The sequence below is a fragment of the Dermacentor albipictus genome, chromosome 6 (assembly GCF_038994185.2).
Source record: "Dermacentor albipictus isolate Rhodes 1998 colony chromosome 6, USDA_Dalb.pri_finalv2, whole genome shotgun sequence".
NCBI lineage: Eukaryota > Metazoa > Arthropoda > Arachnida > Ixodida > Ixodidae > Dermacentor > Dermacentor albipictus.
In genome coordinates this window covers 47,118,995-47,134,041 of record NC_091826.1, presented here as the reverse complement: position 1 = coordinate 47,134,041, position 15,047 = coordinate 47,118,995, and the positions used below count along the sequence as shown (strand labels likewise).

At 46.1% G+C, this 15,047-nt stretch overlaps 3 protein-coding genes across 6 annotated transcripts in view; 2 read left to right on the top strand and 1 right to left on the bottom strand.

Annotated features, from left to right (window-relative positions):
* The window catches only part of LOC139061035 (EEF1AKMT4-ECE2 readthrough transcript protein-like), a 140,062-nt gene that overhangs the window by 44,365 nt on the left and 80,650 nt on the right, over window positions 1–15,047 (top strand). The window lies entirely within an intron of this gene.
* The window catches only part of LOC139061032 (endothelin-converting enzyme 2-like), a 98,033-nt gene that overhangs the window by 17,010 nt on the left and 65,976 nt on the right, over window positions 1–15,047 (top strand). Inside the window, exon 1 of one of the 4 annotated variants that reach the window (XM_070540463.1) lies at window positions 14,730–14,750. The exons of the other annotated variants lie outside the window; for them this stretch is intronic. Within the exon in view, the coding sequence (XP_070396564.1) occupies window positions 14,733–14,750 (18 nt within the window). The 5' untranslated portion in view covers window positions 14,730–14,732. Of the gene's footprint in view, window positions 1–14,729; window positions 14,751–15,047 lie in introns of those variants that run through there. 4 annotated transcript variants of the gene reach the window in all.
* Window positions 1,588–11,737, bottom strand: LOC139061042 (nascent polypeptide-associated complex subunit alpha, muscle-specific form-like). Its single transcript, XM_070540478.1, has 4 exons — window positions 10,781–11,737; window positions 10,243–10,600; window positions 4,737–4,875; window positions 1,588–2,921 (listed from the first exon to the last, which is right to left on the bottom strand). The coding sequence occupies exons 1-4, from the start codon at window positions 11,361–11,363 to the stop codon at window positions 2,598–2,600; spliced, it is 1,404 nt and encodes a 467-aa protein (XP_070396579.1). The 5' UTR covers window positions 11,364–11,737; the 3' UTR covers window positions 1,588–2,597.

The following is a 15,047-nucleotide window of genomic DNA, read 5'->3' as shown; positions in this document are numbered from 1 at the left end:
ATGTTTAGACGTTCACTGAAAGGCCAGTGATATAGATTTCACGCCGCATAAATCGCGCACACTATCTCTGATCTTTCAGCAACTCATTGGTTAGCACCTAAATTTTCTGCCTAAATCCTTTTAGAGGACATCACGAAATAAAACTGTGTTCCAATAGTTCACTAACATTCGAAATGGCTGGGTCGAAATCCAGGACGGTTTTGCTTTCTTTTCTGCCGCTTGCTAAATATTTAATTGAACTTATTGGTGGCTCTACTATGGTAGAATAAAACAGTAAAACATGTTTGTAGCTGCCATTTAATACTTAAAGATCGTGTTTATATTTCGTTTTGAAGTAAGACGTTTTTTCACTATGGCCTGGAGTAAGTTTCATGCCCAGCTTTAGGTGGCTGTACAATCCAAACATTCCCCGATTTTTTCAATGGGTATAATCGAGAAATCAAGCTAGCAGTGTCACGCGGCGTCCGTAATACTCAAGGATTTCGTCCCGAAAGTATGCTCGTTACATTTTTTTGCCTGGATTTATTATCTTTCGTAACATCCTACGTTCAATTACTACGATTATCAACCGAGACTTAAAAAAGCCAGTAGAGGTCACATGCAGAGAGAATGTTCATTCTTTTCAACATCAAAGCCACGAAATAATAAATTTAAGACTGTTCTCATCTTTCGACCTCTGCTATTGCAAATTTACATTAGCAAGGAAATGTAAACTTTCTAGGCTGCCAGAAGATCAAGGTGTGATTGCAACGAGCGAAAAGGACACAGACCAGTAAGCATTAGCTGGTAAGGCGTGCTCGCGATATGCAGTCGATGGTCTCCCCAAGCAACGCGTCCACAACTAAATGACCTGTGTAACGAGTGAATAATTCTGTCTGGGTCCAATTGCGAGCTGTGCGGTGCGCGATCTCTTTAGAACGAAGTGCCCCGCATAACGAATGATTTTGGAGGCCCCAAGGACTTCGTCATAAAAGCATTCGTCTGTACGGACTTTAATATAGTGGGAAGCATAAGCAGTTGCCTGAGGAGCAAAGTGGTCTTGGCGAAACCTTTGCAGCATTGATTCAACGACCGAAGGAGGGAGCATACCAGGTAGCTTGTTCTCATAGCGGTCAAATACTTTGTACTGGGGTAGGTTCAACAAATCTTAGTTCTATATGGCTTCCCTGCCGCTAACTTTGCCTTTCAAGGCCCAGCTAAGATTCCACCTCATGTTTTTTTTTTCGCCCATGCAAATTCTCAGCCGAAACTTCGTAGAACCGCGTTGTGCGGAGGACATCGCGAACGTTAGAATTTAAGCGTACGGGAGTATATATATGCATTATTAACCCACAAAAACTGATTTACGGTAGTAAAATGCAGGCACATGCGTTAAGGAGCGAGACCACCGCAGAAATCATCGGCATCTATAGCCGCTTGTCTTATCCTCATTTCTTATAGGAATAGCGAAATTACTAATCGCGTTTTGACACAATCGATTAACAAAGAATTTCCCTTTGGTGTGCCCTTTCGATTGGTCCCTCTCTGCCGAGCAGTATTACCTAGGCACGCCCAGCAGAAAAAAGAAACAAAAGAGAAGCCCGAAACTCGTGAGCTAGAGTATACTGTGCCAAATCTCCGATGAAATCAATTATCGTCAATGGATTATCCCATTAGTGAAGAATTGGGAGAACGATACGCATACGGAGCGGGCGGATAATTTCATGCGCCTTCTTCATCACCACTAGCCGAACATGTCGCACCTCTTTTCTGGGTTCATCGAGGAAACATTGTGACGTTCAAATACACGAGCGACGTCAGCGCCGTGCCTCAGCGGCACGTCACACATCCTCCCACCATTCCTCCTCTCCACGGAAAAGGTGACAACCGGAAGGCGAAGAATGCTCGTTGATCCGTCATGGCGCCGTGCACCTTCGCCGCTGTAATGGCGTCGTCGAACTCGTTGGTGATTTCCCGTATCGTGTTCTTGCGCGCGCGCCAGCCCTCTTCAACTGCCGCGTCGGTCGCTTGCAAGTCCAAGCTCCGACGCTCCGCCTGCAGCGCCGCCGCTCCGCTTGCAGCACCGACGGGAAGCATCTGTGTTTGTCGAAGAGTAATTGATGTGATCAAACTACGGTGCCGCCATCAAGTCGTGAGCCCCGATTCGGGCGTACGGCGCATTCCGGTGAAGAAGCTGCTTGCCGAGAACCAGGTAAAGAATGGGTGCTACGGCGCCGAACGAAAACCCCAGGTGCGAGATGCCGGCAGCACCTTCACACTCTCGTATATGGCAGGTCGGCAGTACATTTAGTGCGTCGCCGCGCTACGTCAGCGCTTCCGTCGACGACGAAATCCGATCGGCTCGCCAGAGGTTCGGTGAAGGTCAGGCGACTCCTGAATGAACGCCAGCTAATGTCCGGGTACGTTCCACGGTAATCGATGAATCACACGGGCTCCTGGGTTCTCCAGAAGCGCGAACACCTTGCCGAATGTGGCCACCCCGGAATACGAAAAACGGCCGATCACAGAGTGGCACACCGCTACGGATGAGTCCGCGAGCTCGTCGCCCAGTTGGGAGACATCGGCAAGAGCTTCTACGGCGCCCTTGAGAAGACGCGCTAAGCGTGTCGCCATGAAGAATAGGGGGGAGGCGAAGTCTGCACCCTCCCCACCTCGGTTGCGCTTCCGCCAACGCCGCTGGTGTCGGCTACCCCTGTGCCGAACCGCGGACTCTTTGTGCTCGTGTTGGTGTTGCTTTGACCTGCGTGTTCTTGACCCGAGGGAGCGTAGAAGATTGAGATCATGTGCAACACGACGACGAGGACGATGGCGCTGAGCAGCAGAGCAAGCAAGCACGCGCCGGTCAGCACCAGGAAGGAAGGCTTCGAGCGCTTTTGGCCGTCGTACTTGGTACCACCAGCAAGTGGGCTTTGAGAGTTACCCTGCGGTAGGCAAGAAATACGTCTGGACTTCAGTATGTCAGGCAAATAATTTCGGTCTTTCGCGCAACAGTTATTTACTGCAGATTCGTTGGTTATTAGCGGAGAACACCGAGGGCAAGCTTCGCCTTTTCGGATTCTGCCCCCAAAACGCGAGCCACACGTCATAGGAACCATGAGTAGAATTACCTTGATGCTTCAATACCTCCTGAAATTTTTGTTTCTGGGTCTTTCAGAGAGAATATAGGGGAGGGGGAGCTTTATTTCATTCTAGAGTCGTTCATCAGCAGCAGAGAGAGGGAAAAAAAGCGCATGCGAAATTTCACGATTTTTTTTCTTTGACATTCTGCACCCACACTGCGATCTACTGACGTTAATAGGACGCCATGATTTCGAAGACAGAATAGCGTTGCTGAACCCTTCGTATGCAGAAAATAGCCCCAGTGGGGGAAACGGGGTCTTCCATACATTTCGTCCCCGGGTTCTGTGTTTGTTGCCTTTAGAAATCATCTCGCATCGGAATTGCGCGCAGCACCCTTGGACCTCCATAGCTTAATCGCCAGGTCAGTTGCGGAATCCAGTTCACTTGTCTTGCTACTCTGGCAGGTGATTTCAAATACCAGCTTGAACCGGAGTTATGTCTGCACGTAAACCATTTCGCGGCACTTAGCAAAGTCGTCTCGTCCCTAGTGCAGTTTAACTTCACAAAATGATGTCTTACAATCTAGCTTCCCAGCAGAGATTCCTCGAGTTCAATCAGCAAACGTTGCGATGTTTCCAGAAGACTGAGCTAACATCTTTTACTGATTCGACATAGTTTTCTGAGTCCATATAACCAATTTAACATTTGTGCTGCCCGATTAAGAAAAAGTTTTCAGTTTCCCTCTTATTCACACACTTATTTATACACTCGTGCCAGCTTTCCAAACACCTACTTTGTTTCCCTTTGCCGGCAGAACTGGGGCATAACGAGGACAACAAAAAGAAAAAGGAAAAAAATTTGACAAGTTGACCATTTTTTTGCTGTTTATTTCTGATTGCTCAGCGCATGCGCAGCCGTCTCACAGTTTACGAAATATTGTGCAAGGTCCTCTACAATACTCGGTTCATAACAAGTGCTTGTCAATAATAGGAGCTTCCCTTGGGACCCTTTCACGTCCTTTGTGTATCGTCGTGCAGGAATTACCATACGAGGAGGTAGGAGTTCGCTAGAACGCATGCACAACGTTTGTATGCTACAATTTCTCTTAGTGCTTTTCTTGATGTTATTGTTTTTCTACGCGAAGCTGGAACAGCGAAAGGGCGAGTTGCTTGGCCCGCGCTTTTTGACATTTTGGGCAATATAAGATTTCGCAATTGCGGAATTTATGATAGAGCGCGTGTGCCTGATCGCGGGTGCGTAGTACTTATGCAATGTGCATCCTCATGTAGGTGATCACTAATTTCTACGTAGCGCACATTCGCGCATGGAAACACTGAGGCCGTCTAACTCAGTACTATTCCTCAATAATCTCAAGACAAAGGCGTGTCGATCATCCGTAAGAACCGCGCGCGTTGTCTTTGGCGCGCAGTCGACTGATCAGTGGCCGTCACTGTTGTATTTGATGGTCACCTCGTTTCCAGTTTTCTTTTATGTGTGTCTACGTAACTCTTTGCCCATTTCTGGAATCGCAAGGCTGATGCGAGCTCCTTCGGCCGACATTTACACCTTTCCTGTCAACAAACTTTTCTCTTTTTACATCTGCTCAACTTATTGATTACGCTTTACAGAATGGCCCAACGAATAAAAAAAAAAGAAAAAAGAGGTCGTTTGCTCACGTGACGCAGGTTGGAAGGCGAGAAATTGTCGTTCGCAGACTCGCGCCACGGCCAGGTTCGAACGGAGGGCCCAATTTCGCTGCCGGGGTGAAATGCGCTTGACTTGTTGCGGAAGGCTGACGAAAGCTGGATGGAAGCCCTGCATATACGTTAGTGTATCCGCCCATTTTCTCAGAATGGCGCGGCATTTCGCGAGGGCAAACAAAACAGAAAACTGCCGATCCCAAGCATGCGCGGTGGGATTTTGCGTTAATATAAAGCATCTGCCACTCAACGCGTGTGATATAGTGGTTTAGCGCTTAGGTTTGTGCTTGTTTCGTTTCAGTTGTTGGCGAGTTCGCCACAGTGACTGACTGACTGTGTGAGCGCCCGCTTTTACACAGCGCGAACGACCACCGACGAAATGTAGAGTAGTGCACGTAAGACCGTCTCGAGTAACCCTTGTCGCCTTGCTGCCTTGCGCGCGCGAGAAGACACAAGTCGAGCCGAGCCACCATGCTTCCCGGCCCATGCAATGGCTTCCGAGATGACAAGCGCTGTCAAAAAAAAAAAAATGAATGTTGCTCGCCCGCCCGGCTGCCCAAAGGTGGCGTTGTTGGCCGAGTGATCTGTCTGATGAAAGAAGGAATTAATTATAAGTTGAGAGAAGTGGTCATTGATGAGGAAGGGTATAGCAGCATCGGCAGTGACCATAAACCCATCATTTTGAAAATGGGATATGTAGTTGGGAAAGAGAGCAAGGAGTACATAATAGCCAGTGCGAATTTGAACGCTAAACAAATAACGAATATAGTCACTAGATTCGAGGAAGAACTTGGCAAATGGCCAACTAAAGAGTGGGAACGTGGTCAGCTTATAAGTGTAATAACGACAGAAATACGGAAAGAGAAACATGTTCGTTCGAAGGGAAAAAGTAAACCGAAAAGCTGTTGCAATAGGGAGGTACGAGAAGCGATCGCCGAACGACAAAAAGCATCCCAAGAGCACAGGCAGGCAGAGAAGGCGCAGTTGCCGCAGGATGAAGTAGCCAGTAAATGGGAAATATACCGGGAGAAAAAGACTATGGTTTAAACTGGCGCAAGCAAAATTAAAATGTGAAAGTGAACGTTGGTTGTCAGAAATACATGAGAAAAAGAAAGCCGCACCTAGAATATTTTGGAACCACATAAACTGATTCGCCAGGAAGTCGACACCAATACAACAACACATTCTAGACGAGGATGAAAACAGACTGGAAGGTGAAATGGCAACCAATTTCACCCGAAAAATAAATGCCGAATCTTTCCAAGGCAATGCCGACGTTGTATTTGAAGAAAAAAAAGAGCATGAAAGAGACCTAGGTGGAAAAGGAGCTGGTGCTGACAAATTTAAACTGGAAGAAAGCCGAAGAGAAAATTCCTAAGCGCACAGCCACAGGGCTGGACGAGGTTCCCGTTAGGCTGATTTACGAACTAGGACCAAAAAGTAAGAAAAGTCTGGTGAAAGCAGTGGAAAAAAAACATTAGAAGATAGACGAATACCAGACAGTTGGCAACAAAGAAGAATGAATTTAATTTATAAAGGTAAAGGGAAGAAAGATTGAATTCACTCGTAGAGTCCGTTGACCATTACATCGGTAATATACAGGCTAGCAATGCAGGCAATGAAATTAATGCTTCAAGCATGGGCAGAGAATAATAGCATTTTAGGAGAACTTCAGAATGGCTTCAGAATTGGTACGCGTTTAGATGATAACTTATTTGTTCATACTCAGTGCATTGAAATATCAAAAGCAGAAAGCAGACCATTATATGTGGCCTTTTTAGACATTACAAGAGCCTATGACAACGTAGACCGCATTATATTGTGGGATATTCCGGAAGGGGAAGTCTACAGCTTTTGAGATAGATTTACATAGAAACTACCGTTTGCGTTGAATGGAAAGGGTTGAGGAGAGAGGAGAAAGTTCATATCAACAAGAGACTGAGGCAGGGGTGTCCTTTATCCCCACTGCTGTTTATGATGTACATGGTGGTGATGGAGAGGGCGCTAGAAGGAAGTAGTATCAGTTTTAATCGCTCATACAACAGGCGAGTACAGTAGTAGAGCAGCAGCTTGCAGGTTTATTTTATGCGGACTATATTGTGTTGCTAGCTAACAAGCAAAGTGATTTATACATCTGGCTAATATCTGTGCGCAGGAAGGCAAAAATTTAGGTTTGAAATTTAGTGTTAGAAAATCAGGTGTTATGGTATTATATGAAAACAGTGACCAGACAGTGGCGATACAGGGCCAGGAAATGCCTCGGGTAACAGAATATAAATACCTTGGTATATGGATAAACGAAGGCAATAGATATATATGGAAACACAGGAAAAAACAATAACAGTGAAGCGGAAGAGAAGTGGCATTCATAATGAAGCACAGAGCGCTATGGGGATGAAATAGGTACGAGGTGCTCGGAGTTATGTGGAAAGGTGTAATGTTACCAGGACCTACTTTTGGAAATGCGGTTCTTTGCTTTAAATCAGTGGTACAATCGGGAATCGATGTGAACCAAAGGTCAGTGGGCCATCCCGCATTGGGCGCTCATGGAAAGACTACAAATGAAAATGTGCAGGGTGATATGGCTGGACTAGTTTTGAAGTTAGGGAAGCTCAAAGTAAAATTGAGTATGAAGAACGATTGAGGAATTTTGAAGAAAGTAGATGAGCTGGGAGAGTACGTGTTGAGGTATCTGTACTGGAAAAACATTGATTGACAGTGGAGGAAAAAAAAACTAGGGAGCTTACCAGCAAGTATGCGGCCTGTAGGGTGGGCAACACAGCAACAAAGAACGTCAAGAGGAACGTCAGAGAGGCCGAAATAATCTCATGCGTGGCGGCAATGGAAAAGAAGCCTGCCATGAGTAACTACTTAAGAGGAAAAAACGAAATCAGGAAAGAAACAAGGTGTGATAACTCAAACAGAAGCTCATTGCTTCTCGAAGCGAGATCGGGATGTCTTAGAACACGCACCTATAAAGCGAGATATCAGAACTATGAAGAAGCATGTGCTTGCTGCGGTAAAGCTAGGGAAACTATGGAGCATGTTTTATAAGATTGTGAAGACGTCTACCCAGCGGTCGACTTAGGCGTCACTGGCCTCCTTGAAGCGAGAGCAGAGGTTCAGCGAGAGCAGTGAAAAAGTAGACATGTCCGCAATAGGGATCAGTAAGAGGCCGATTGGAGGATTGGTGGAATAAAAATAAGGAAACCACAAAAGACGGAGACGTACAAAAGCACAGTTCGCAACAAGTGATCAGAAAATTTGGTTGTGGGAGTTCATAGGGTTTTCAAATCTTTTTTCATTGTTTAACCTAGGCAGGACATTAGGCAGTATAGCAGAAAGCGCTTAGTGGCGCAACCGACCACCCCGTTTCAAAGGGGACACTCATAACATCCATCCATCCATCCATCCATCCATCCATCCTGGCGCTCACGGAGGCGGCTGTAGGAGGCAGACCGCGCGAGATTTCAGCGTGCGCTTTCCCTCTCTTTTCACGTGTTGCGGGCTCTTTTCACGGAACATATCCCCGGCAATTTTTCACATTTGCCTCGTGCTCTCTCTTGAACATTTTTCCGCCTCATCCGTTTACTCATTTCGTGCTTTTTCTTGCGTTTCGTGCTTGTGTTCTTTTTATAGGCTTATCAATTGGTACTTATACTTGCGTATGCGATATTATATTATATGATATTGTATGATACGTATACTTTTCTTATGTTTAATCATTGTTTTTAGACAAAGTGGATTCACACATCATCTATTATCTGTGAACTGGTCGCTTACTGTGGATGGCAAAGAGTGTTTGGTGTCTGCCTAGCTTCTTTCTGTCTTTCTCTTGTTCTCCTTCCTCTCTTTTTTTTTGTGCATCACCGTAATTGAGCATATGACTTGGCAGTTTTTTTTTTTGCGCTTGTACGCCTACTCGGTAGTGCAATGACCTTCGTGTAATATTTGCTAGTATCTTTCCATGCATACTTATTTTTCTGTGTTTAGTTTCATGTTGCCGAGAATTGCGTTGTGCAAATAATGCCTTTTCAAGGTAACAGTCAGACCCGTGAAGGGACGCCAACTCAGCCAATTTTGCTTTTATATTTTAGGAAATACTGCTTTTGTACGTGATGGTTTCTTTTTTCCTCACTTGAATAACTCCTGTTACACGTTGATGTAACTGTATTCCTCCTCTTGCACACTGCCTTCGTGGAGGCTATGTAAGGCGCCCGGAAATATATATATATATATATATATATATATATATATATATATATATATATATATATATATATATATATATATATATATATATATATATATATATATATATATATATATCTGTGTGTGTGTGTGTGTGTTTGTGTGTGTGTGTGTGTAAAACAATAAACATGCCCTAAACAGATGCGCGGAAAAGCGACTTGTCTAGTATATGCAAATAATATGCAATCAATATTTAACATTTACTGGGCTTAGTTGCACTAAGGTCTGCTTGTACGGCAACTACACATACTAATGAACGACTAAATTATGTAATTATCGATGATTTGAAGCACGGCGCACAAGTCCTTGCTCCACCCAGCCTTGGGATTGCTGCATGCAGCAATGTAATGCACGAAACAGAACGCAGGTTTGATTCCGCCCGAAAAGGTGCAAGCATTTTTAAAGGTGCATACTCCATTTGTACATATACTCCTAAAAAATTTACACCCTTTGGGGTTATCTTGTCCCATCTGTCTTGCCCGCACTTCCTTCCTTTAACGCTGAGAGCCCCGTACTTCCCGCATTATCAGCATGACACGGCGTTCTCGACAGCTGGGGGAAACCTGCCATCACACTCAATCTGTAGGAGGAGATGCCCACCCTCGCATGATTTCCCTCGCACGTACAGCATAAGGCACGCATCCGTGACGTCATCGCACTTGGACTCTACGCGGAACGGCACGGCAACGCCGACGGCAAAATTTGGCCTGGGGTGTCCATATAATTTATGAAAAAAGCTGACTTCCTGGGGTCTTCTGATTATTAGACTAGCTACATGAAGATTACCGAAAATGTGTTTATCGAAGCATGCTACAACGCTCTATACCAATTTAGTGTTTGTATATATGTCCATTTAAAGTATCATCATCATCATCTTCTTCTTCTTCTTCCTCTTCCTCAGTCTAGTTTCATGACTATTGCAGGACAAACGCCTCTCCCAGCGATCTCGAATTATCCGAGTCTTGCGCAACCTGATTCCGACGTGCGCCTCCAAATTTCCTAGTGTCATCCCCGACTCCAATTTGCTGACGTCCTGGACTGCACTTCCCTTCCCTCGGCACCCATTCTGTAACTCTGATGGTCCACCGGTTATCTACCTTACACACTACATGCCCTGCCCAGCTCCGTTTTCCTTTTTTCTCCACGTCAACTAGAGCATACCATGCATACGTAAGTATAGGCTATATGTTTAAAGTATGCAGTGTGTAAATATGTATCATACCAGCATTACCTCTGTGAGATCACGGGTGAGGCAGTTCCTGAGGACCTCCCTCCGAATCCCCCCGGGGAGTGGGGAACTTGAGATGTGCCGAGCTCGAGGATGGTGTTGTCGTCATCCGAAGCGAAATACGGGGTGGCGGAGGGGGATGTCCGTCCGTTTGGCGACGAACTGCCACTGGTACCGCCCGCTCCACGACCTCCCCGCGCAGCCATCAGAGCTTGGGCAATGTACCGGAACCGCGGGTCCTTCAGAGATATCGTGGGCCTACGTCGAGTTTCGGTAGGGCTTCTCGTCGAACCTGCATCGTCGGCCGGCTTGGCTGCGACTTCGTCTTTCGCAGAGTGCGGCTTCGGGGTGGCCGCTGCACCTGTAACCAAAGAGGCGAAGTTCTTGCAGACCAAGGGGCGTGTTCCTACAAAGTGTTCTGGCGTAAAAACATGGGTGGGACATGAGGTGAGACAGCAATAAACTATATGACCTTTACGGACTCAAAATATTCTGAGTATATGACACTTATGTTAGCCATATAGTTCCGAAGATTTCAAACCTGCGTTCCCGAGAAAATCTCGGCGAATAGGTGTGCTTCTTCCAGATGGTGACCTGCGACCCTTCGGCGTGCCCGCTTGCATCAGTATAGGTTGTTGCTTAGGCGAGCTTCGCCGTTTCGGCGAAGCGCTTCCGGATTTCGTCGGTTTCGCCGGGCCTCGCGCAGGGGACTGGCCTCCTGTTTTTGGCACCCGTATATTGTGCAATTGCATCGGCGAACCCCGAAGCACTGGCGAAGCATCACCGGGTTTTGGAACACCAGCTTCGCCATGTTTCGGCGAGGACGCACCTGGTTTTGGAGACGGGTCCGCCCTCACGGGCGATGCCCTACGTGTCGGCGTGCCTCCTCGCCTTGGCGAAGCTCGAGCGGACGTGTTCGGTCTCGCCGAGCTGGGAGAGTCGCTCGCAACCGTTTTCTCGTGCAGGTTTGCCGGCGAAGCTCCGCGGTTTGGCGAAGCGGTTCGTTTTGGCGAGATTTCCTCGCCTGCTTCGCGCACTTCGCCGCCTCGTTCTGGTGGTGGCGAAAGGATGGATGACGTAGGCGAGTGTTGACTTCTCGGAGTGTCCCTGCCGCCGCTTCTCATAGAGTTCGAGGATTCGACGACTTTCGGAGATGCCCTCGCGTTCGTGGGGCTGGTCTCGCCACGTCTGCCCCCTTTCAAGCGTTGTGCGGAGCTAGAACCAGACCATTTAGCGTCCGCCACGACTCGACTTCCTGGTTTTCTTCTTTTCACCCTTGCAAGTTCCAAATGGCGCGATAGGGGTGCAAGTGATGATGATTGGTTCAGGAATTGTGGCACTTACCTGAGATGTGCGATTGACTAAGAATGAAGTGGCGTGAAAAAAAAATATGAAAAGGGCCCCGTATGCACCCTACAGGATGGAAAGGCTTTGAGGAGGAGCCACGATCGAAGAGCAGTCACTCTGGCACGGCCAGGAAAACGGAAAAAAATTTATACTAAACTATTCACCACACACTCACGCAGTTCGCACCCGTTGGTGCACTCACGGCGAACGTGACGGCAAGACAAGAACGACAGGACTGCCACCTTCTGTTTGTGCACAGTTTACTAATAAACATAGTGACGACGGTCGGCTCTTCGCGACACATGTCCAGATCGTAGTTGCCCTGCGGATTATGCTCCTATCTTTAGATTTTTTTCATCTATATTTATTCCATTCTCATTTAGAAGTAAAAGAAAACACATCAAAAAGAAAGCGCCGGAGAGAGACCCGCGATTTGCAACCTATGAGATCAACGCATTAATGAACTCGTGAAGGATGGTGCAAATTACATTGTGCCAGCCGCTGAACTCTATGGATTCAGACAGTTATGCATTCGAAGCCGTAGTCGTTAATTTAACATGACAAAGGAAAATTTTGCGCCAGGACAGCAACCACCAGTTTACCTTTTGTTCTGGTCACTTCGTCAGCTCCTCGAAAACAAAGCAGCCGAAAGATGACATTGCATTTTTCTCTGCAGAAACCTCGTCTGTAGCTCACTTATCCTACTGCAGTTAAAACTCGGTCTAAGAAAATCCTATTTTACGAAGTTCTCCGTCTAATAAAGAAATTTTCATTCACCGGCAGGTACTCCCAGAGTTCCGTAATATCATCAACCCGAATTAACGAAACAAACTTGGTCGAACTCGATTTAATGATATTTTTCTTGAAATAAATGAGTTAAAAAGCGGTGATTTTTATTCTAATTTTGATACAGACGGGTTTTTCTTGAAGCGTGCGCTCTAAAGCTATCCCCTTAAAACATCTAGGTGCCATGGTCACATCCCTAGCTTTATTTTGACGAGGCTGCATGCCACACCCATGCACGGAAGTGTGGACTCTACGCCACCTGGGTATAAGGTAATTTGCGACAAATACAATGCAGCAGTAACATTCTTCGCGTCTCTACGTTACAATTTTAGATTTAGAAGGAGCGAAAAATTGCTTCCTCGATTTTACGCACTTCCCCATTTAACGAAATAACTCCAGCGTGGTCATTACTTCGTTAAATCGAGTTTCAACTGTACTTGCTACCCGTCGATGTAAAGAGAAAAGTGCAATGGAAACGAGGCCGTCGGTCGCTCGCTGCCGTCTCTGCTCCGTGAATAGTTTTGCACCTTCGGCTGCCTGCCGTTTTAATGCGAAAGCATCAATTGACTCGAAAAGCGCAAAATCCGGCATTTTCGGTGTGACCACGCGATGGTACAAAAAGGCTACGAACCGTCGACCTTCGGTGCGAGTCGAACCCGCCAATTTGGCATTAGTTAAGGCGAAGGTTTTTAAGTCACAGTTAATTAATACATTGTTAATTAAGGCACCCGAAACCACGAACTTTTCTGTTGATTAAGGCAAAATAATTAGAGAACTCGAAGCCACGACCTTGTTTGCAAGTCGAACCATCGGCATCGCGCTGCGGCAAGTCTAAGCAACACGTACGGTTCGCAATCCTTTCGCATTCATCCACATAGGGATAACTAAACGCAGTTGATTTTTTTTTTGTTCTCAATTTTTCGGGAAACATTTGTTTACTCGAGGGTCCTTGATTATTGACGAAGAAAACGGACGGCGAAATTTGACTTCTCGGATTCCGCACCCGTACCGCGAGCCGGTAACTTCAATTTCACTTTACACGTGAAAGGAAGCCTACAGTGCATCAGAAATACTTAGGCACTTCAGCACCTGACCGAAATCTTTTGTTCTCACTATTTTAGGGGGGAGGCGGACACTGTTTACAGTCTAGTCGTTCATTATTAGCAGACAAAAAAATGAGAGAGAGAGACAAAAGGGAAGATGTTAACCTTCGCTATCATTTTAGATTCTGCTCGTAAGTACGCCTACGAACGTCAATATGAGGCTATAAACTTTAACATTTGATGTACATTCGTGTTGCTGGACACTTTTTATGCCCGTACTCTCCAATAATCTGAAGACAGCGGGTGTCATGCATCAGGAAGAAATTATTGCTTACGTTAAATAACTATGCCACCTTCTATGACGTTTACACTTGGTCTACTTCTTCCTTTAAGGTTGTAATTATTAGACTTGTTCGAATAAAGGCATGTAATAATATACTGCTTAGTAATGCATTATTTGTTTGCATTTTTCTTGTTTTTCGTGCACGTTGCATATCCAACACAAGCACTTACGGTAATATTGCGTCGTCACCTCGTTCCCTCAACCTTTTGCTGTTTCTCCCCAACCTATTACCTCAATTGAGGAGAAGGCCAGTGAAAGGCTCCGCCGGCTGAAATCTCGACCGTATCATTAAGCTTTCCCCTTGGTATAGGCATCGTTCACGCATTACGTAACACTATTATATGTATATATATTGCCATGTGGTAGTGCCGGTGAAAAAAGCAGCAAAACAGTGAATGGCAAAACTAGTCTTCCATTGGGCGAGCCTGTGCCCTAAAACATAGGCTACGCTCAAAACACCACGATTAGCGGCGACAACGCAGTCGGTCAGCGATCGCAGAAAATCTGATCAGCGGGTCAAGCGCGTCTGCTTTTATCCGTCAGTCGTCGAATGTTCCAGAGTAACCGTTGGTACCTGTGTGTCTTCCACACAGTTCCACACTATTCGCGTCGCGCATACATGCAATCAGATTAGACAAGTTTCTGTGACAGACAGCGGGTGGAACCATCGATAACATTCGAGAAACTTCCGATAGATGCAGGTGTGTCCTGCGCTCTGCGATAATGTTTGTTAGGTGGTGACAAGTGGTCACCCGGAAAAGGTAGACAAGTGCACGTGTCAATATACAAATATTTAATAAAGTTATTATCAATAGGTTATAGTGTATCTTAGTTTCGTTATCATTTCCCCCCTACCTGCCCCTACCGGGACTTTAGGGGTAACCGAATAAAAAGACCATCCGAAAAATAACGAGATCATCGTCTCACGCGACGTTGGATGGAAGGCGAGAAGTCGCCGTTCGCAGGCGACAGCCATGGTCTCGTTCGATCGGGTGAGTGACTCCTGTTCTTAATGGGAGCGTTTTTGCTGCCGAGGCTCAGCGAGTCTAGCATATCGGGAACAGTTGAAGACAGCACAAGAGAATGCCTGAAAATATATGTGCATCGGGTCGAAGAGAATAGGCGCGGCCATTTCGCGATCAGAAAATAAATAAATAAATATAGAGAGAGCAGCATTCCGGGCAAGCCGGTAATCCATTACTTAAATGATATTTCGCGACACATAAAAAGAAACGACACGGACGGGAGAGAAGACGACACACCAAGCGAAAACTTTCAACTAAATTTAT